The sequence below is a fragment of the Poecilia latipinna genome, unplaced genomic scaffold (assembly GCF_001443285.1).
Source record: "Poecilia latipinna isolate Pla-1442-1.1 unplaced genomic scaffold, P_latipinna-1.0 Scaffold1442, whole genome shotgun sequence".
Lineage (NCBI taxonomy): Eukaryota > Metazoa > Chordata > Actinopteri > Cyprinodontiformes > Poeciliidae > Poecilia > Poecilia latipinna.
The window spans coordinates 105451-128917 of NW_015114058.1; the positions used below are offsets into that span (position 1 = coordinate 105451).

Consider the following 23467-nt stretch of genomic DNA (forward strand, 5'->3'; position numbering starts at 1 on the left):
GATTTCAGGATCGGGCTTTTATTTAAGAGGTAATGAATAATATTTTAATTGCATATGTAACTGTGAGAACCAAATGTGCTTCTCTCATCACGTGTAATTACTACCACATATTCCTAGTGCGATGTTCTGAGAATGCATTCAGGATCTTGCGGGCGCCTCTTTTTCCCTGCATTTCTAAGGTTGATGAGCTGCAGTAATTGTAAAACGACTCAGTGGGTGGAAGAGAGGAGGAATAAGCACACTTGAAACATATGGACATGGTCCTATTGTTTTCTTTTGATGTCTGTAATTAATGATATAATGCATGGCACTGAAGTGGTTTGACCTCTGATACGACGATTATTCAGAGTGTGGCAGCATCAATCAAACTGTGCTTTTCTCAGATCTATTCCTGCGCAGCCCCTCAGGGACAGACGGAGCACCCACTGTATCCTCATTTGTATTCAGCTGACCATGGCCTCACTATGAATGATTTAGACATCTATATGTCAAATGTAGTCACGTTCGCCGCTGCTGAAGTTCGTATAAAAAACTCAAGTGGACGGTTGGCTGCCTCAAAAATAGGAGAAAGAAGTCATTTTCTTCACAGTACTTTGGTGTATTTACTGCTTGTTTGCCTCTGTCCCTCCACCCTGGATACGACGTGTATTTTACTCGTGTCGGGGGAGATGATGTCTCTGTGTCCAGTAATGACAGGCTCAGTGGTGTTATTCAGCCTCTCCGCACCATAATGCGAATGTTTGCCTTTTGGATGGAGGACTGGACCAGATTGTTTTGGCTATTTAGAAGAAGCGAAATGCATCACTGCCCCGCCCGAGGACAGAGGCAGGGGTTGATGTCCCACTCCAGCAAACATCCAAGGCCCTCCTTGGGACGGGCGTATTAGAATAAGCTGTTCCATTGTTAATTTAAATGGCTTAATGCATCACTCTGAGGTGAACAGACTGATGTGAGCGGCAGAGGAACCCCGAACAAGTAAGAAGGATTGCGATGCCGACGGGTGTTTCTTTAATATCAAATCATATTGAGTCCTGTGTTACTTCAGTTTTTCCAAAGGCAGCTTCCAGGTTATTAGCATAAAGCTGCAGCAGGATTGGTTTGTTCTCTGGTCCTTTAATTTTACCACAGCTCCCAGATGTTAGGTCTTTGTCTCACCGCTGATCCCCGGCTGATCTACGATGTTGTCCGTATTCCGCCTGCAGTCCGTTGTGGCTGTGTGTTGTGTTATTGGGTCAGGTGAATCTATCAAGGACAGAGAGTTGGGCAGTTTACACACCAGGGGGATAATTACAGGGTGATTGGTGTCCTCACACTCTCTGCTCTCACTATCTTTGTCTCCTTCCTGCGAGCTTTGCCCTTACATAAACACACACAGCATGTGTCAACTAACAAAAATAAATAAAAAAAAGGACAAAAAAAAAAAAGGAAGTAAAGCTAGGATTCAGGAGCCCTTACTTGTCCCATCTCTGGGGCCCACTTTTAAACATCTGTGTTTGTTTGATAGAAAACCTGTGCAACTATTGTTTACAGATGCTTGTGTACTTATTTACACCAGCTCACTGAGACGAACACAAGAGACCGCAGCCATGTATTTCTCCAGCAACTCATCCCCCTGCTGTCATTAACCTAACCCACTCACACAGACTGTTCATCACGATTTCACACATAAGGATCTCACTCCACCCTGATTCCTCACATCTGCATGTCCTTTCTGGGACGTAAGCTGTCGCTCAGGTTGAATTAATTACTTTGTGCAACTAATTACTATTTTGACCCTTAATGGAACAGCTTGACAGTTTTTGGAATTGCATTCATACAAAAGCGGCAGCACCCACTGACAGTGAGAGAGAGGTGGCACCACGGCACAGTGTTTGGTCAAAAGTTTACATACATTCAAGTTGTTCTTTCTTTATGCTTAACTTTAATACTTTAAAAAAAAAAGAGAATTAGGAAATGTTCATCTTTAGGGGATTTTCTCTAATCCATACAAGGTCACAATTATACACACAGATGAAAATACATTCACAAACAGTAATATATTTAGATACAACCAACATTTTTTATAATAATTAAAAAATTATAATAATATGTGGATATGGTATGGGAAAGACATCACAGAAAGATTGAGCAAATTAGGTTCAAGGCATCTAAACAAATCAGTGAAAGTCCCGTCTTTTTGCAAAAGCTAAGAGGTATAGATTTGGTCCCAGGTCACCAGTTCCAGTTTTTCGTTTGGGTTTGTTTTTCCACTTTTTCAACCTGACGCTCCAGGATGAGTCCCTGTTTGTTGGTTTAGTTTAGTTTTTTTGTTTGTTTCTTTTAAATAGCCATTTTGTGGAAAGGTCAATGACACTTGAAGGGTGTAACAGCTGCCCCGTTCTCAACAACTTCCTAATTTTTAAAATACATCATTCCATATTAATGACAAGTGTCCAATATCAACTGTCACATGTGGTTATGTTAAATATAGTTTTGCAATTTCTACCAGTATTTTCTGAACCATTCTGGTTCATTTCTTAGCCATTGCCTGGTAGCAACTTTTTTAACCGCTGCCATCAAAAACTTTTTAGAAGACGTGAAAGTTCTGTTGACCGCTCTTATAATCTGAGATAGATGCCTAAATGTTAGACATCTTTGGGATAATGTGTGTTTTCTGCAGCGCATTTTAAACAGCACATTCCCATCTACATTTACTACATCTTGTATTTCTAGGACTTGTGTGATTTCTAAAGATTGCCACGCGAAAACACTTCATTTGTTAGACACTGTGATGACAAGTATGTCGCACACTTCCTCACTTGCGGGGTCTTGATGGAAATCTCTGGTTTGCTGTTCACACACATATAAGCTCTTTACACTTCCAGAGTTTGAAAGCTTGTCAGCAGAGGAAAACAGTGTTATGTTTCAGCACCCCGGACAGTTCCTCTGCAGAGACCGGCTGGGCGTTCGAGACCCTCCAGTTGCCCCTTCACTTTGAAAATCACCGGGGAACCACCAAGACGGAGTCCAGAACTGAGATTTACCACATCCCAGCCATAAGTGTGCGCGAAGCTGTTGTGCGCCCCAACGAGTCTATGCAGTCGCCCGACTCCTTCCCCCTCACTCGCATATCATCCACCCAGAGCCATTCTATCTGTATGGAAATTTGGGCTCCACAGCTGGAATCCAGCAAAGCACTGTCATCTACTAATAGTTATTATCGCTTTGGCCTTCTCTCTCTTAAAAAAAAAAAGGGAAAAAAAGAAACCCTCCAATACAAGCACATCACATCTTTATGGTAATGCCCTACAATATAGCCCCCAGCTATGGTGCATAGACCTTTGTTATCATTACGATAATTCCCATTCTCACTTGACTCCTCATTACACTTTTGAAAACTGCTTGGGGTTGGGATGTAGACAAATTTCTGCATCTTCCTTTTATTGCACTGCCGCACACGCAAAATTTACATCCCCACCATATAAAGGCAGCAAGAATGACAAAAATAAGTTTAAGAGATGCTTTTAGCAATAAAGAGTTACTTAAAAATACTTAATACACATTTTCACATTTGTTCACGTTACATACACAAACCTTAGCGGATTTTGTAGCTTATTTTACATGGAATATCAACATTGTAGTAAAGGGGCATTTTTTTTACACAGAAATTTCTGAACAGTGTGGTCCATGTTTCAAATCACCCCTTTTACTCTGACATCTCTAAATAAAAACCTATAGCCTTTAACAGTTGCTTAATAAATGGAGTCCATCTGTGCATAGTTTAATCTCATTATAAATACAGCTGTTGTGTGAGGGCCTCAGAGGCTTGTTGGTTGAGCAAACAGCATCAGGAAGACGGAAGAGCAGGTTTAGAGCGAGGTCAGGTTAAAAAACAAACAAAAAAAGCTTTAGGTGTCTTATGTAGTCATTTTATATTCATCAGTAAAAAAGTGACTGAGTATTTTGCCACTGCAAATCAAGAGTCATGCTGTCGGGATTCTTTTCTTCAGAAGGGACAGTGAGATTCGTCACAGCTGATGGGAAGATAAATATAGCAAATTACAGGGAAATACTGCAATAAAGCCTGTTATGGAGGATTTGATTAAAAAAACCTAACATTAAACACAGTGCTACAACGGAATGGCTTAGGACAAAGCATATGTATTTGCTTGAATGGTATAGTCAAAGTTCAGAGCAAGCTAAATCCAATGAGAACTGAGAAAGACCTTCAGTGTGAACATGCACAGTTGGCAGAAAAGCACTCTAAAAGACTCAGTTTCATTTCAACATGTATTGACCACATTTCCAAGGCTCTGTGTTGATTTCTTTGTTTAATAAAGAAAAATAAATCATCTTTCCTACAGTTGTACACTTCATTCTTTTGACTCATGGAGGCCCTTTGTCAGCGAGACCCTTTCTAACATACCAGAAGATATGGCTAATAAACTTTCCAAGTGTTTCAAAGTAATTTATTTTTAGCAGTGGATGAGATGAAGCAAAGGAGGTTATCTTTGTCGAACCAAAAAGGCGGTTGATTACCTCCAGATTACTGCCTTGAAGAGCTTCAGCTCAGCTCTGCATTACAAGGAAAGCTCAGAGAAACACGGCAGCATGTGTCCTTGCTCCTCTCCATGAATGCCCACACAAGGCCCCTGGATAGACTCGCACATACAAAAAGTAATAATTGCAGAGTGATTGACACAGCTTGTCCCGTGCAGCCTGTGTTCCACTCTTGAAGGCTCTCCTCGGAGCACCCTCATTGTCACGCAGCCTTTTAGCATCTTTGTTCCGGCCTTCCCCCAGGACCTCACAGCTCACCATTGGCAGATGAGTCCCGCTCTGTGACAAAAGGGTCCCTGTGCTCAGTCTCATTTGATGCAGTGATGAACCCCACCCCACCTCTCTCCTCCTCTCTCTCTCTCTCACTTTCACTCCCTTTCCCTTTTCTCTCTTTCTCTCACACACATGCATGCACACACACACTAACCCGCTACACTCCACCTCCTTGGAAGATGAAATGTTCCGTTTAGCGGTGCACGATGTGGGGGTCAGGACCCAGGGGTGGGCTTTTAGGAGACAAATAAACATCCAAGCAGGAGAGGGGTGATGTCTTGTTTACGCATTAGCAACCATTTAGCAAGTCTTACTGTTTTCTCAACACCTCTCCTGTGGCCTCTCAAACAGCTGATCTTCCTCCTCCAGTTGTGTGCTTCGACATCTTAGAGTCACCTGCGCCGTCCATTCCTGCCTCTGATCAGCCGTAAGTGACAAATCCTGCATCCTGACTCATTACGACATGAAAGCAAACAGGAAAGATCCAGCATAATTAGCCTGCAGCACATTTTCCTTTAAAAAAAAAAAAGAAGAGAGAAAACACTCCTGATTATTGTCACACCCAATCAGGGAAACATTCACACTCACAACTGCATCATTCTAACACCATCTAATGAGGTGATGACCAACCACTTGTTATAATTGCTTCAGTCTCCTTTTAATTTTCAAGCTTATTAATCATATGTAGGGTTATTTAAGAATGCATAAATTAATCTTAGATTAAAAAGCCTATCAAAGACTCAAAACAATTAAAGAGCAAGGTAAGATTTCCCCTGGGCTGCCACTTTTATTTTAATAGAGTGTTCAGGTGATTATCATACTTTGATGCAGCGCTGTGATTAATGCAGAGACACTTTTAAATGAGCTGTTCTGCTTCACAGAGAGCTGGAATCAGCTCGAACCTGACACTGACCTCACTAAGTTGTTTTCTTCTTATTTTGTTTTGAATTTTTTGGGGGTTTGTAGTTTGATTTTTTTTTTTTTTTTTTTTTTCTTAAGTGCACATAATTTTCTGAGGAAAAAATAATGTCAGATTTATCGTCTTTTAAAATACGGGCCAAAATTGGAAATGTATTCCTGAAGTGGATGATGTTAAGAATTGTAAAAAGGTTTATTTAGATTGTTTTGCGCACTTGAACGAGTGTTTAGTATCCTTGACCTTCATTTGGATTGATTCACGTCACTGACAATGAAACCCTCCGTTTTTACGATCCATTGCGCTGATGCCCCTCACTGATGCTCAGTGATCGGTAGATACTCAGGTGAAGGGCAAAGCTGTACTCCCATTAAATTTGGTCATATTTTCATCCGCCTGTTTCAAATTGTTTCTTTTCTCACACGGATTTTTTATTTTTTATTTCATAAATCAGTTTAAAAATATTCTGCTTCATTCCCAAATGCGAATGAGATTTGTAGATTGACATATGTGGAAATTATTTTTAAAAACAAAACAAACAAACAAACAAACACAAAATCATGGTGCGGTTTATATAAATCACATTTGAATATTACGCTAATAACTTCTGAATTAAATTCAATATTCAGCACCTGCATGTTGGAAGTAAGGTTTTATTTATTTATTTGTTTGTTTATTTATTTATATACTTAGTCAAGACCTGGAAATTCAAACATAAGAGCATAAATAATTATTTTTTTTTCCCAAATCCCCACGAAAGTGTTTTTTTAATTATTATTCCAATCCAGTTTTACTTATAAAGCAATTTACATTAAGACCACCGTGCTGTATAGAATACATAAAAACATACATTTTACAAATGCTACAAGAAAAGCCACACAGAAATATGTATGCATTTTTAATTTTTGGAGTTTCTCATAAATTCACAACCTGCTGATATTATCACAAGCGTTATGTTCATCTAAATTTTATACTGCAGCAAGATGTTTTTAACTTATTCTAAATATTTCATATTGCTATTCATGTTTGAATATTACTTGAAAAATATAAAAGAGTGGATATAATAATAATAATAATAATAATAATAATAATAATAATAATAATAATAATAATTTTATTTCAATTACTGCTCCAACATTGCATCTTCACCCACTGAGTAAATAATTACGCACAAACTGTCATTATTGCTGTGTCCAGCTCTGTCCCGCTGATGTCACTGAGGCCAAGCAGAACGTGTCCCGTTACCTTCATCAATATTATATCAGCGCCTGTCGCAGCGCGGGGGGGACACAAGAAAAAGATTAACCCAAAACCTTTTATTGACTTTCAGGAAGTTTAAATGTCGGTCGCCGATGGCGCATTGTGTCTGATTCTTTTCTCTGAGCTGAGAAAAACACCGTAAAAGCAGCTCACAAGGAGGGAACCTCAGAGCAGCTGTTTAATATTATTCTCCTGGCACGAGTAGTTTGTAAACTGTGAATACGTGGGAACCCAGCACGTGACGGAGGCCTGCACCAAGCATTCATCCACCGCGCGCATGACAATGTGTCAGAGGGGGGTCTGCTGTTTCAGTGAATCCCACATGCAGACTCCCGTTTATTCTATAAACAAACACGCCCGATATCAGTGTGTAAAGGTCGTTTAACTTATATCGCTTAGAATAAAGCGCTTACTTTGTTTACTTAGCTCCTCTTAGAGTTCAGCACAGACCTTCGGGCTCACACCAAATCATCTTCATTGGTCATGAATCCATATTTAATGCGGGCTGCTCGTAGAAGTGGGAGTGTCTTGCCCTAAGTTTTGCAGTCACTTGATTGCTGTTGTTGTCGGTGGGGGTAAAGAGACTGTTAGGCGAGGAGGGGGTGGGAAGCGTGGCGGGAGGTGGGGGGGGGGGGCGGTCTGTACAACAGTCTGCGTGCCATGTGGACACCGCTGCTCCTGGTGGCGCAACACAAACACTCCGCGCACACAGACCGCGCAGCAGAGAGACGGGAGGACACAGAGCAGGAGGGAGGCGTCCCGCTCCTAAAGCAAACACATTTGCAACCTCCAACATAGACTTCTTATTATTTCTCCGGCATTCATTCGATCACAGTCACTCGATTTCGGAGGTGATCTGAACAGGACCGTCAAAGGTGAGTTTAGGAGACGGATTTCTTGAGCACAGATGCGGTCTGGGTGTCAGATGGAGGCTACTTTGGAAGCCGCGCGCATGTGTTGTCATCTTTGTAGTTTGCAGGATTGCTCAATCATGACTGTAAGAATTAAAAAGTCACGGACAAAAAAAAACTGCGTTGTAGAAAGACTTGTGATAAAATACATACTAGACATTTGCGTAAAAAAATCGAAAGGTTCTTAAAAGCAAAAAAGTCTTAATTAAAACTCTTTTAAAGACGTATTGCAACTCATGTGTCCAAATTAAATGTCATATTTGCAGCCTCCAGGTCTCCAAGGATGGACTCCATACCTACGGGACGAGACACCACCAGCTCTTCGCCAAACTCCAAACAAGAACTTTCCTACCCCAGTACCAACTTGAAACCCAACCAGGTCGGCGAGACCGTTCTGTACGGAATACCCATCGTGTCTTTGGTGATAGATGGTCAGGAGAGACTTTGCCTTGCGCAGATATCAAACACGTTGTTGAAGAATTACAGCTACAACGAGATCCACAATCGACGCGTGGCCCTGGGCATCACCTGCGTCCAGTGCACCCCGGTGCAGCTGGAGATCCTGCGGAGAGCCGGGGCGATGCCAATCTCCTCCAGGCGCTGCGGGATGATCACCAAACGCGAGGCTGAGAGACTCTGTAAGTCGTTTCTGGGAGCGCACTCGCCTCCAAAACTTCCCGAAAATTTCGCCTTCGATGTGTCTCACGAGTGCGCCTGGGGAAGCCGAGGAAACTTCATCCCGGCCAGATACAACAGCTCCAGAGCCAAGTGCATCAAGTGCTCCTACTGCAACATGTATTTCTCCCCGAATAAATTTATATTTCACTCTCATCGCACGCCGGAGTCAAAGTACACGCAACCGGATGCGGCTAATTTCAACTCCTGGAGGCGACACCTCAAGCTGTCAGACAAGGGCAGTCCCATGGAGATCATGCACGCGTGGGAAGACGTGAAGGCCATGTTCAACGGGGGAAGTCGCAAGAGGACGCTGCCGGGGAGTGGTTCTGGGTCCAACTCTCCTCTAAAGCTGCAGGGGCCAAATCGATCCCAAGACTCGCCGGAGATCCCCGCAAAAATCATCAGCTGCGAAGACACTCGGGGTGCTATGACCAGCGCCCGCAGCTACCCGGTCATTCCGGTGCCCAGTAAAGGCTTCGGGATACTACAGAAAATCCCTCCGCCGCTTTTCCCTCATCCCTATGGCTTCCCAGCTTTCGGTCTGTGCCAGAAGAAGGATGACGGGATAATGGGCGAACAGAGCAAAGCGGGGCTGCCGGGAGTCCTGTGGCCTGGCACCAAGGACAGCGCCTACCCTTCCTTCCCCATGTTCTGGCCCACTGCGGGCCCGCTGCCCATGCCCCCGTACGCACAGACTCCACACAAGCCCCCTCCTGAGCTGCTGTGTCCTAGGCAGACAGAGGTGGACATTTCCGAAAGCAGCGACCGCAGCACCAACACGTCCAAAGACAGCGTGGTGGACACCGACCGCTGCTCCAGCACCCAGTCCATACGTAACGAAGACGACAAATCCGGGGACGAGGGGCGGCCCGCGGAGGGAATGAGCCTCCCGGCGCGGAAACTCAGCTACGTGTCCGCTTTCAGGCCCGTCATTAAAGACGCCGACTGCATCGCCAAGCTGTACGGCAGCAGGGGCGCGTACAACGGCTGCCGTACCGGCTACTTATCACCTGATTTTTTAAGCGAGAGCTCCAGCTACCGGTCTGTGTCCCCGTGCGTGGACAGCGAGGGCGAGCCGGACGTGGACGTGGAGACAAACAGATCGCCAGAGGAGCAGGAGGACCCCGGGCCTCGGACTCCTCTTGGTTTGGCGCACAGCCCTTCACCGAAAGACTCGGAGTCCTCAAAGGGCGCAGAGGGAAGCGAGAATGAGGCGCAGAAAATGAACCTGCAGGTGGTCCAGTCCTCTGACAGAGAGCTGCAGAGCAAACAGCTACCAGAGCACCACATAGCAGCACCTTTCACAGAAGTGAGTCAAAACTACTAATAAATTAGATTTTTTTTTGCTGATTTTTAAATAATTATTTGTTTGTAGTATGTCTCTACTTTTTCTATTAATTTTTTTTCCATGTAGAGGAAATTTGATAATAATTCCCAAAAAAGAAAAAAGAAAAAACAACAGTCACAAATAATCCAATTATTTTGAAATAAATATATTAAAAAAGTTTAACTGAGTACAGTTCAATCAAATATTATTTTTATATTTATTTATTTATTTATTTTCTTTCTTTCTTTTTTTTTTTTTTTTTTTTTTACTGAATTTCCAATATTGTCCTGAGCTCGGTCGCCTTTGCTTCAGGTTTACACACCGGACAGAGCTGAGCTGCAACAAAGGAGCAGCCCGTATCAATTCAGACCGACCAATTACCTGACGGCAGTACTGACTACAAACGGTAGATTATTATTATTTTATTATTATTATTATTTTAACTTTTAAAAAATGCGGCAAAAAGGCAAATATATATATTTTTTACTTATATTCATTTAATTTTCGTCTCTTTTTTTTCAAGACGAGAGCGCAAGTAAGGAAGAGCCGTCTTCCACAGTGGAGGAGATTGAAACAAAATCTTTTAATGGACAAAGCAGCGACGAGAGCCAGCGAGAGCCGGATGAGGGTGAGCTCGTGAGAGAGAAAAATTAAGTTTTTTGCTGTATGTATGCACGCTTTATTTTCAGAATAATAAAAATGCTGAAACGTCATTTGTGTGAATCCAGGTGAGGACGCGGCAGCCAGAGGTGCGCCATTACGCAGAGAGTTCCAAAGTTTAGCAAAGGGTAAGATGACTGTTTTTATAATTATCATTCTTAATACTAATCGTGGTAGCAGCAGTGTACTTTGAGTAATAACAATTACATTTTCAATATTTTGTCATGATACAGATAAATTGAATCAAACTGAAACCAAAATAGTTAGAAGGAAAAAAAAACAACCTAAAAACAAAAACAAGTATCTCGAACATTCAGGTTCAGCTTGATCAGCTTCTGATATCCTCAGATGTCCTCAAAAGAGGAGGGGTGTGCTTTCTTTTCGTGCCTTTATTTTTAGACTAACAGTCTCAGGAAGCTGTGCTCTGAATTTCCATCCTAAGTGATGGCGATGATGATGATATCCTCATCATCGTTGTGATTAAAAATAGAAAGCTGTCCTAGATGTGACGCAAAAGGCTCCCAGCGCCTGTTTCTCTGCTCCTCCACTAACGCTTCCTCTTTTGCCTGCTTTTTTAGAGGAGCTGCAGAAGCAGCTGTTGGAACAAGTCGAGCTGAGGAAAAAGCTAGAACGCGAATTTCAGAACTTGAAAGGTAAGAAGACACTTTAACGCAGCGATGATTTGGATTTCTGTCTTCCACCAAGTGCAAAAGATTTATTTTAGGGTTTATAATAAAACAATACGTTTGTTTTATTTATTTATTTATTTTTTGTCACTGACATGAATTGGGTTGTTAAACTGTTAAAATGTGTTATTGGAACTGCATACATCAGAAAAATCTATTGGCTGGTTCTCAAACTATCACAAATCTATCCCCACATAAGAAACTAAAATTAATGAACAAAAAAAAAAAAAAGATTTTAATGACAAAAATAACAGCACTGTATTTCTCTCTAACACATTTGCAAATTCTGCAATGTTCTATTTTTCCTGTGAAAAAAATGACAAACCAAATACCATTTAAAAGTGGTTTTGTGCTATATTCTTGGAGAAGAAACAGTCGTTGAATTCCCATTACTTTTTCAGTAAAAATAACATTTTTCAGCCTTTGTGAAACACGTTGATTAAAGAGGGTAATTCTGATCTTTAAAATTGTTTTATAATGTGCAAATCTTTTAGTACCGTTAAATCGTTATGGTAAAGGCTTAAACCGCTCTTAAAATCTGACTTGAGCGGTTATTATTATTATTTAATTATTTATTTATTTATTTTGCCCTTATTTTATATTTTTGAACTCTGGTTTAATAACATGTAAATACTGCTTTTTCCTCATGTGATATTATACATTGTTTCAAACTAAAGTTCGAGTTATTCAATCACTCTGATAAAAAAGGATATATTTTCTGCAAACAACAACAACAAAAACTTACAAAATTAAAAAAATCGTAACATTACACTTTTTTTTCAAATTTCTTCGAATTAGTTGTAAACATGATCTGCTTTCTAAATAATTCCCAACAATATATCCGTCTTCCACTTCTAATGTAAATCTATAATTAACTGTAGTCATGCGACATTTCTGACCAGTGTTCATTATCAAAACACGCAAAATTGTTAGAACGCAAATTTGACGTTGGTCACAGTTCAAAAGATTTTTTTGTAGCTCTCGCTTTGGAACAGCGCCCTCTATCTGCTGTTAAACAGTCTGACAGTTGCAATCCGATTTGTGCAAGCTTCCTGGTTTTATCTAAACCAAAAATTATAACAAATACGTTAATAAAGTGTGAAGCAAACCTAGCTATATGCTTATTTGTATTTTTTAATTGTGATTTATTTGTGATTGACTGACGTTATGTTTTGCTTCTTTAGCTCTTTTTCTTTCTTTCTTTCTTTCTGTCTTACATCCGAGCGGAACACCAAATTTAATGTTGACTTTTACTTCATAGATAATTTTCAAGATCAAATGAAAAGGGAGCTTTCCTACAGGGAGGAGATGGTGCAGCAGCTTCACATCGTCAGAGGTGAGAGAAATAAAGCAAATGAGGAAAAAACTCACAGCAGAAGTGTTCAAAGATGTGTGAGTAGTTTAATTTCAACTCAATTTGCCTCATTCTGTCCGTTTTCAAGATCTTGTATACGTTTACTAAAATTTAATTTACAAATAAGATCTATTGCGTCCTGTCTCATGGCATAGCTGAAGGATATTACCCTCAAAGCAATGATCAATCCGCCAACAAAAAACGTGAATTGCTATGTGGTCTTTTAAAATGTATCTCAACCATATTTTATTGTAAATAAGAGCACGGATATTACGTATCTATAATTTTCCGGAGCCGTTTGCTTGTGCACTATTGATTGTTTTTCTCCTTCTAGAAGCTCACGACGCTTTACACCATTTTTCCTGTAAGATGTTAACTCCTCGCCACTGCACGGGATCCTGCACATTCAAATCTCCTCTGCTGCCGCCTTGAGTATTGGACATATTTATTAAGGCACATGATGGGTGAAAAGGATCCATCTACCGCTCGTGTTAAACACCAGAGGTTGGAAAATAAAAAATAAAAAAAGTGGAATATAAACATCAGCGGAAAGTTGGAGGAACTGAACTGAAAACAGACCAACCTGTAATTATTTGTAAGATTGAAAAAAAAGTGTATTACCACCCTCAGTATTTATGAAACCTTCCTGCATACGTTGTAATTTGTTTTATTAAAATTATGTCATCAACTCATTTCATTTTTGTGGCAAAGTGCAATGACAGTGAATGTCCTATCTTGAAATTAATTATCTACGGGGGTTTTTTTGTTCAGAAATATTTTTTCTCCCTTTTCCTCTATTATAAATAAGTATGCTATTACTTTTTGTCTTCTTTTTTTTAGGTCTGTCACTCACATTCAATTAAATGCACTTTAAATGAGTCACGGGAAATTACAGCAAAATACACTGTTTGGTAGTTGTATTGGTTTTTAACGGATGGAAAAAACACAGAATTTAGAGGAGGAAATCTGTGCATCTGCGTCCATATATTATAATAAGAGTAGATTATTTGTCCCTATAACATTTGTTTTCATTGTTGAAGAATAAATCATTTTATTGAAGAAATGTGGCACATTTTGGCGTCGGTGTGGTAATTACTCTCAGTTCTTTGTATTTTAATTATTAAAATCAACCCAATAATATTATCCTGCGTAAGTGCTGCTTTGTTAGACTCAAAAAAATCAATATGTTGCTGATTGGTCGAAGTAAGTTTTCACTTGTATATTGTGGTACCGTAAAGTAACATAAAATGACCCAATATATTGATTTTTTTTTTAAACAAAAAAAGTCACCCAGCGTTCTACGTTATCGTCTGTTGGTAACCTACAAATCGTAATATTTTCGCCTAGGATTATCACGTCTCATAACTAATGAGATCATTCAGACAAAACATAGTCAATTTTAGTTTAAAACTATTTAACCACTAACACTGTGTCCGTTTTATTCAATTATGCTTTCCTTCGTAGTTTTAAAAACATGCGAGTGATTACTAGCGTTGCAACAGCGCCCCCTTCTGGGATTCGCAGAACAACATTCAGTCCCTTGAGGGAGACTGTGTTGCGCATGCGCACCTAATGTAACGAGATGGCGGAGAGTGCGGAACTGAAGGTAAACCTGCTCTGTATATTAGCTTGCCGAGTAGATGTTTCAGTCACTGAAACTTGCATTTTAACGCCACATCACTCTTGGTATTCGACAGCAAAGAGCTAAGTTGGGTTGTTATGGAAGTATATGATGAATAAATAACTGAGCAGAAGGAACCAGAATACCGTTAGCTTGCGGCTAAGCTCGTTAGCATTAGCTTTGTTATTGTTGCCGACGTTCCCGTTAGATTTACCCTGCCGTTCTCCTGATCAAAATCTAATATATCGCTTTCATTAAGGATGAAACCGTAACGATTGCCAGTGTTTTAAATTTAACAAAGCAGCAGTTTCGGCTACCTTTTATTATTTTTACACTAATGTTCGAACGGTTATCTGTTGAAAAATGGGCCATGTCTATTCCCTGGAAGAGAAGCGCATGTTAACTTGAAATATTGCTTCCTTTTTCTAGGAATGGCAGTCTCTGATAGCAGATCTGGTTATATTATAATGCTTGGGAAGTATATCCATTTAAAAATACATGGCGAAGGTAAAAGAAAAAAGAAGAATCTGGTTTCTTTTTGGGCAAATGACAGCATCGCATAGCCAGTGGTAGCTAGTGTATGCTAACTAAATCTGTTATCTTCCTCTCCATCATTTTTTCATACATTGTTATTGTACCCTCCGCATGATAAGTGCTTTCTTTAATTTTATGAAACCATACTTATATGTGCAGAAATGCTGCTCCTGCTTTATAATGCTTTATAATAGACATTTACTTTGACATAATTGTAGCTGTTAAGCGACATTTATTTTTGGAGAAGAAAAAAGGAAACTTATGCATTGATAATAAAACACCTGCTATTCTTTGTATAAAGTACATTTATGCATTATTTCAGGCTAGGTCTAAGGTGCTATGAGAGTGTTTACATCTAGATTCGTTTCCTCGTGAAATAGATAAAGTAATCCAGGTTTATAGCAACTTCAGAATTGTCTAAATTCACATATCAATAAGATGACATATCCAGAGATTAGAATATGCTAAATTGACCTTGATCGTGTGCGACTGGTGATTGGCAGGACAAATATATAAAAGGCTATGTTTTTTTTACCCTTATTCATGATATGCATCAACACTATGAACTCACTCAATCTTTGGCCTCAATGCATTAACCAGTAACATACTATAATGGTCTTTTGAAGGAGTTAAATAAAAATTAGTTAAAGCTAAAGTATGGATAATCTGATCATTTCTTTCAAACTACTACCTCTATATTAAACTTGGCAGGAGAAGGCTGATGGAAGCATCTCTGTTTTATAAATGTTTCATATTAAAGAAGGAAAAGTGCTACAGGTTATTTAATAGAGGTAGTTGTTTCATAGTGGATTAGAAAACTGCGTTTTCCCAGTTTTTATAGATCCTTTTCCCCACTCTTCATTTTTCCACCAGCAAATGGTAATGAGCCTTCGAGTTTCTGAGCTCCAAGTGTTGTTGGGCTATGCAGGACGGAATAAGCATGGGCGCAAACATGAACTTTTGACCAAAGCTCTCCACCTACTCAAGGCTGGCTGCAGTCCTGCTGTGCAGATGAAGATCAAAGAACTCTACAGACGGCGGTTCCCAACCAAAATGGTTTCGCCAGTGGACCTAGCTCTTCCCGTTGTTCATTCTGCGTCCAGCTTGCCCACTGGCCTCGCTCAGCTAGGGTTCGACGGCCACAGCTCTCCCTCACCACTGCTGCCTGTTTCTCTTCTCGGACCTAAGCATGAGCTGAGTCTGCCTCATCTCTCCTCCGCTCTTCACCCTGTACACCCTGACGTCAAGCTCCAGAGATTGCCATTCTACGATGTTCTAGATGAGCTCATTAAGCCAACAAGCCTGGGTGAGTGCACAACCAGCTGCTCAGCTGTGTTTATAGTTATAACATTCCTCCTGCTTGAGCATACCAGTGAAGCTTTGAGATCACAGGTACAGCTAAACAATGAGTCGTGAGAGACGTGCACAAAAAAAAAAACACTTTCTGTAGTTTCTCGTCTGACTTTGTGTTTCTGGCTTCTTTCTCAAAGTTTCAGACAACAGTCAGCGCTTCCAGGAAGCATGTTATGCCTTTGCATTAACGCCACAGCAAGTTCAACAAATTAGCAGCTCAATGTAAGTGAGAAAATAAAGCCACAAACAGTGTATAGTGCCGCTGCTATTTCAACGTGTAAAATTCCTAACTTTGAATTTGTTTTTGTCATTGTATTGTGTAATAAACTGTTTATTCTAACTTTTCAGGGACATATCTGGGACCAAATGTGACTTTGCTGTTCAAGTTCAACTAAGGTATTTCTAACACACACTTTATTTTGAGTATCAGTCTAGTGTTTGACACGTTTCTGCTTTAAGCTCTGGTTCTAAAACATACAAAAACAATAAAAGCATCACTGAAATCCTGCTTGTAAGTTCAAGTTTCATTTAAAACCGTTCATACGTCTGCAACTTTTCTACATTTTGCCATTTTAAAAACACAAAAAAATCAGAATCCACTTGTTTAGTAGATAAACAAACAGCATCCTGAAGACTAAGGAGCGTACCAGACGGGTCAGTAAATAGTTGTAGAGGAGTTTAAAGCGGAGTTGAGTTGTAAAACAATGTCACAAGTGTTGAAGATGGAGGAATGTTTAGTTCTCTGCCTGAAAATGGAGCGGGAGATAACTCCAAACCTACTAAATAATGGATTCAAAATTCCCTGGCTCACTTAAACATTGAGCCAGGAGAGTGTCAATCAGAACAGCCACCACCGTAACTCTTCAAGAGAAAATCTGTTGATGGAGGCATCCACTCCGTGAATCTGATCTTTATATGGAAGAGAGGAAAGAAGAAAAACGCTGATGAAAAGGTTTTTGAGAAGTCCCTTAGCCTTTTTTGTGCCTGACAGTCTGAAAACTTGCGCTTTAAAAAATATCCCATTTTACATTAGTCTCTCACCAAGTCACTGTCATTTTGGTAAAAAAAAATACTCTCATATCTCTATAAACAGCAATAAAATACATTTTCAGTTACTTAAGACATTTGTGTAAACCTTAATGATTTATTTTTTCTTTTTATCATTTTCAGATTTTGCTTATCGGAGACAAGCTGTCCGCAAGAGGACCATTTCCCCCCCAATTTGTGTGTGAAGGTTAATGGCAAACCATGTAATCTCCCAGTAAGTAAAAGCCTTATTTTGCTATGGTTTAGAGTTTTGTGTGGTTTCTTTTTAATTTGCTACTGTGAAATAAATGTTTTGTGTGTTTTATTTTTTTTCTGTTTGCAGGGCTATCTCCCTCCCACAAAAAATGGGGTGGAACCAAAAAGGCCCAGTCGTCCCATCAACATAACGTCTCTTGTCCGGCTATCTACCACTGTCCCCAACACAATTGTGGTGTCTTGGACATCAGAAATCGGAAGGGTGAGATTACTGTATGAGAATGTTGAGAAATAATAATAATGGAGCAGTATGTGAGCCGTCTGCATGACATTTGTGTTTTCATTTGTTTTTTTTTTGTGGTCAGTGTTTTTCTATGGCGGTGTATTTGGTAAGACAGCAGTCATCTGCAGTGTTGTTACAAAGACTACGGGCCAAAGGGATTAGGAATCCTGACCACTCAAGAGCCTTGAGTAAGTAAACACTTTGCTTAATAGTAAAAAAAATGTTGGGCAATAGAAACAACTTAGTTTAAAGCCATATATGAGCAGTGTATTTATCAAAGTATCAAATTTTGAGTTTTTTTTTTTTTTGTTTGTTTGTTTCAAATTCTGATCTTGTGTTGAAAGCCAAGAAAGGCTTATTGTGCATTATGAATGTTGCTGGTGCAGCGTGCAAGAGCACTCTGAGGCTCATCACAAGCTTTTAAGTCAATTTCAGCCAAGTCTAGGTAGATTATATGTGACGGTGTCATAATGGATTCTATAGAAGAAATGGCTTTTTTTTTTATGACAGCACAAAAAGTTTAAGACCTTTTCCAGTTTTAATTAAAAACGGCTGTGCTGTAGGAATGGTGTGATTGTGATGTGCTTCACTGACAAAGACTTATTCCATAAAGTCATAATTATAATTTTCAGTCATTGTTTACCTCCAGATTTACTGTGTCTCGTTTCGTCTGGTGCAGTTTTATGAGGCATGTCTTAAGTGACATAAAGTTTGGATAAAATGTGACACAACCGTTCTGGCTGCAGAAGTTTTGACAACAATTGAATATATGTCCGATTTTGTACCACATATGGAAGTGGTACAAATATTTTTATTAATTTGTTTTTTTTTTTGTGTGTGTGTGTGTGTGTGAAAAGATTAGAATTGGGCCGCTCAGACTTCCATGAAAAAGTCGGATATAGGTCGCATGTGGTGAAAAATATCAGATTTGGGTCGCGTTTGCCTGCTGCGTGAATGTAGCCTTTGTTCTTTCTCTGCTTCAACACACCTGAGTCAAATAATGAGGTCAGCAGCAGGACTGGAGAAGTTGACTGCAGACTGAGGAGGTAACTCAGCTGCTTGACTTGTCCTGTGTTGGACCAGAGACGTGTCTAAATTTGGCAGGATGAGGGCCTGGATTTAAAGACCCTCCGCTGTAAACCTTTCAAAGAAAAACACATCAAAACCGCTTGAATTTTAAGAACACGTTAAAGAGGAATGAATTTAAACCATATTTTACATTGTTTACATCACCTAGGTCTGTTTGTAAATGTTACAATGAACCATCCTCCGTCTCTGAACCTTTCTTCACACTGGCTTTGAAGATCTATAGTTCCTTTAAAGTGGTATATACAACATATGTTTACCGTATCTAAACTACTGTATGATTTCAGTTGTTTAGTGCTCCTTTTTGTTGCTTTAATCCATCTAAATGTTAATCTAACTTCATTGTTTACTGAAGGTTACATAAATACGCTTGTGGTAAATATAGATGGCTAAGTCCACGTTTAACCTTTTTGTTTCTCTCTTTCCATCTGACAGTCAAGGAGAAGCTGACAGCGGATCCAGAGAGTGAGATAGCGACCACCAGTCTACGAGTTTCTCTCCTTTGTCCTGTAAATACTCTTCAGTACTATCCCGCTCATTTCAAGTCTTTGTGATCACAATAGGGTTTTAGTTTAAAAAGGAAATTATTTGTGCTGTGTAACACATGGTATCAAAAAGAGGGACGGATATTAAAGAACCAAACAGTGTTTTTTGGGGTTTATTATTAGGAGTCGGTCACACTTTACTAACTGCTGCTTTCTTGTGTTTCTCTTTGTACAGCTGGGGAAGATGAGGCTGACCATCCCTTGCCGATCAATGACATGCTCACACCTACAGTGCTTTGATGCTACACTTTATATCCAAATGAACGAGAAGAAGCCGACGTGGGTGTGTCCGGTTTGTGACAAGAAGGCTCCGTATGAGCATCTTATTATAGACGGGTGAGCGCCATCATAATTCATGTCAAATCTTCTAAAATTTGGTTTAAAATATCTGCTATGACTAGAACGCCCTGTCCCCTTAATTTTGTTCATAAAACTTAAAATTATTGATTTTTTTAACTCTACATCCTGGTAGATTATGTCTGGAAAGGATAATTGTGGAGCTAACTGCGGAATAACACGGCAGAATATTTTCATTGTCTTCAGAATGTAAGAAGCACTTTTCCGTCGTCTAAAGTTTGTGTAACGTGTGGCCTGTTGCATCATTCTCGAAAAACATGTGTATTGCCATATTGTTGTTGAATATTCCAGAGATTATTTCATCTGAGATTAATCTAAGTAATCCCAATTTCTCTCTCTTTCTTTTCCATCACTAAATTGCGGCCATCGTGGTCATGAAGATACAATCCATCAAATCAGCCAAATATATTATTTTACCTCATAGACCATTAATGTATTGGGCTCCAGTTATAACAACCTCTTAAATATTGCAACAGAGATTACACTGTTGTACGTAGGGATATTGCACCAGCTATTACATTTCAACATATTGCCCAGCGCTACTAATAAATATATATTGTGTCTTGAAGGAAATTGATCTAATTTGTGATGAGAGTTAACATTTTGGGTGAAGCTTGTGTCAAAGGTGTTTACAGGTTGCTTGTTTTCACAGGTTGTTCATGGAAATCCTGAACAGCTGCTCTGACTGTGACGAAATCCAGTTCAAGGAAGATGGAAGCTGGGCCCCCATGAAGTCAAAGAAAGAAGTTCAGGAGGTGTCGGCGTCCTACAACGGCGTGGACAGCGGTGCGTAGCTCGCGCTTTCCGCAGCCTCACAATCCAATATCGATCCTTGAACACAGAGTGAAGTTTCTTTCATTTTGCTTTTCTGTGGGTAGATTTGTCCAGAACAGACTCGCATGAGCATAAACGAGGGTCGTCTAACGACAACAACAAGAAAGTGGATGTGATTGATTTGACACTGGATACCTCCTCAGAAGACGAGCAGGACGACGAGCCGCCTCCCAAACGGGTCTGTCCCTCGCTCTCTCCAGTCTCCCCGCCTCCAAACAAAGGGTAAGCTTCAAAATCACTTTGTTACTTTTCGTTTAGAAACATCCCGAAAATTAGAAGATCATCAAAAAAATTGATTTATTTTAGTAATTTAATTCAAGGAGTGAAACTCGTTTACTGGCAAATAAAGCAACATATTTCAAGTAGTCATTTTGGTTAATGTTGAGGATTATGGCTTACAGTTTATGGATTAATACACATCTAGTGAGTTTCCCTTTTTGAATTGAAAATACTGAATTGAAATACTTTACGACTCTTTTAATTTAGTGAGATGCACATGAAATGTCTCTGATTTTGTGCTGCATTTGTCTGTGATCAGAGTGTTGAACCTGCACAGCCAAGCTTCACCCGTGGCCAGAACTCCCAGCATGCCCCCTGTGGAGAGCAGCTACATTCCTCCCCCGCCTCCTCTTATTCAGGACTACCGCCACTATTATCACACAAGCGATCTGCCTGGTAAAGCTGGTGCTTTCCCCTAATTTCACTTAATCAAATCTACTAAAAAGTGCATTTTCAAGTAATTTTACCGCTTCTTGAATCAGAGTGTTATTGAAAAGGTGAATGAAGTTTTATGTTTTATTCTTTTTTACAGATCTGAATTTTTTCTCCTTCCTCCAAAGTGACAATCAGGTAAGTCATCTATACATGTTCCTCTTACATCACTGGATTGAGTGATGTTGACAATTCAAAGCAAAGACATCTATTTTATTCTGTAAAATATGATTTAAATGACTCCATGATGATACATTATACATGTTTCTGTAAAAATCATCTTGCAAAGAAAAAAATGTCACTCTTTTTACTATAAGTTAGCGTTTGTTACTTATAGGTTTTGTTATTTCGTACCCATCAGAGGGACATTTTAGAGCTGCTTTTGATATTGATTAATTAAAAAAAATTATTTTTTCATAGACTACTCGGGGTCAGTTCATTCAAATATGTAATAATAGAAAAAATTAACTGACATTTAATACCGCTCTGAAAAAAGTAATTGCCTAGTAAATATAATAAGTGGTTGAGCCTCAGCTGTCATCAGCTGGAAAATGAGCTTTTCTACATCAGTGTGGAGAGATTTTGACTCACTCCTGTCTGCAGAATTGTTGTAGTTTAGCTACATTGGAGGTCTTCAGAGGAAGTTTGAAGTCGTGCTATAATATTTACATCTAAATCAGATTCAAATCCAGGGGCGTCTTTTTATTTTTTCGTACAGGTTCAGGTTGGCTTTGAAAACCGTTTTTTTCTCATAATAAGTGAAAGCGATAGTATTACTTTGTTTTATATTAGATCTTGTTTGACTTGAAATATCTTTCTTTAAAAAAGAAGTGAAAGATTTTCACCGCACTACAAGCACATGAGCATGAAACAGTTTGTAGACACGAAATAGACGTAAGAAATGAAATGGCTATGTGATTTGGCAAAGCAGCAAATTGAGCCAACCCCACTAAAACATTGAGTTAAACTTTGTGTCGTGTGGCTTGCACTGTGCGTCGCTCTGCTGCTGGTGGCTAACAATGCCCCCTTTGTGTCGTGGAAGCATTACAACATGGTGATGGCTGCTGCAGCGGCCGCATCAGCGTCTGCATCGGAGGACCACGACCTGCTCCTCAACCGCTTCCTGCCCTACAGCTCCTCCCAGATGCTGCGGGAGCAGTCGGCCACCCCCGGGGGCAGCACCCTGGCGACCGCCAACGGAGGCAGCAACAGCGGCAGCACCAGCAGTTTGGTGTCTTCCAGCAGTCTACGGGAACGCGACAAGGAAAGAGACAGCCACGGCCTTTCTGGATTGTCACGGTCCTCTATGGAGGCAGCGGCGGCGGCGGCCATTTACGGCTCCTTATCTGACGTTATCTCTCTTGACTAGATCCACGTCGAACTGAAGCACAAGGGAGACCTCGAACAGGAGTTCTTTTGTAAATATTAAAAGTGGAAGATGAAAGAATACAGTGCTATGTACAGAGAGGAAAAATCTATTTTCAATTTTACTTATCATATGTATATAAACTTGGGACGCCTCTTGTCCAGTGCGTTACTTCGGTTGATATTTTTGTGTGAATACTGAAGACTTTTTCCACACCTCTTCATGTGGTCTTTGATTATATTGTAGCTTTTGTACCTGGTTTTTACAGTTTGTTTCGATATTTTATGTCAACGGCATTATTTCAGCATACATGCACAGTTCCCGGGGAGTCAACACCAAACGGGACATGTTTAGAATATAAAGAAAGCAGGCTTGTTGTTGATGAAAGGTGAGCCTCAGCAACACGGGAAAATGTGTAGCACTTTATGTTCTAAATGGTGTCATCTTTGTCATAATGTTTTGACAGCAGAAAGATTGGCCATTTGTTTTATTTTTTTATTTTTTATTTTTGCCATCATTGTACATTTATTTTCTCTTAACACATTCATGCTGTGGTTGTTGTTTTTAAATAATTATTTATGATGTAAGTTATATTAGGTGTGTGCTATTTTTGAAAGAAGCATTCCTATGCCTCTTGGAACTGTTGCCACTAGAAATGCAGGAGAGAGTGCGTGATCCTTGTGTTTCATTGCTGCGCTCTTTCTCTTCTCGCTCATCTTAGTCGACTCAAAGAACAGTGAACATTGTTTTATTGCTCAGACTCTACGTAAACTACACCTTAATTGGGAGAAAGCCAGGTTGATCAGACTGTTTCAGTGCGTGAATGAAGGGCACTGGTCCAGCTAGCACTCACGATTGGACCTCTATATATGGTAGAGATATATATATATATATATATATATATATATATATATATATATATATATCAAAT

At 39.8% G+C, this 23467-nt stretch overlaps 2 protein-coding genes across 4 annotated transcripts; both read left to right on the forward strand.

The window, feature by feature from the left end:
• The first annotated feature begins 7663 nt into the window (after window positions 1-7663).
• On the forward strand, window positions 7664-13671 carry skor1b (SKI family transcriptional corepressor 1b). Of its 3 annotated transcripts, none has more exons than XM_015057179.1 (8): window positions 7664-7863; window positions 8166-9886; window positions 10217-10310; window positions 10428-10532; window positions 10633-10692; window positions 11143-11217; window positions 12512-12586; window positions 12939-13671. In XM_015057179.1, the coding sequence occupies exons 2-8, from the start codon at window positions 8183-8185 to the stop codon at window positions 13034-13036; spliced, it is 2211 nt and encodes a 736-aa protein (XP_014912665.1). In that variant the 5' UTR covers window positions 7664-7863; window positions 8166-8182; the 3' UTR covers window positions 13037-13671. The 3 variants fall into 3 exon arrangements, with proteins under 3 accessions (XP_014912665.1, XP_014912666.1, XP_014912667.1); XM_015057180.1 differs by having other exon boundaries at window positions 12942-13671; XM_015057181.1 differs by lacking the exon at window positions 11143-11217.
• Window positions 13672-14149: 478 nt separating this feature from the next.
• On the forward strand, window positions 14150-22751 carry pias1b (protein inhibitor of activated STAT, 1b). Its single transcript, XM_015057182.1, has 14 exons — window positions 14150-14210; window positions 15633-16065; window positions 16250-16334; window positions 16461-16508; window positions 17283-17373; window positions 17482-17616; window positions 17720-17825; window positions 19159-19232; window positions 19444-19604; window positions 20278-20411; window positions 20504-20681; window positions 20998-21134; window positions 21271-21308; window positions 22213-22751. The coding sequence occupies exons 1-14, from the start codon at window positions 14187-14189 to the stop codon at window positions 22537-22539; spliced, it is 1971 nt and encodes a 656-aa protein (XP_014912668.1). The 5' UTR covers window positions 14150-14186; the 3' UTR covers window positions 22540-22751.
• Window positions 22752-23467: the final 716 nt, after the last annotated feature.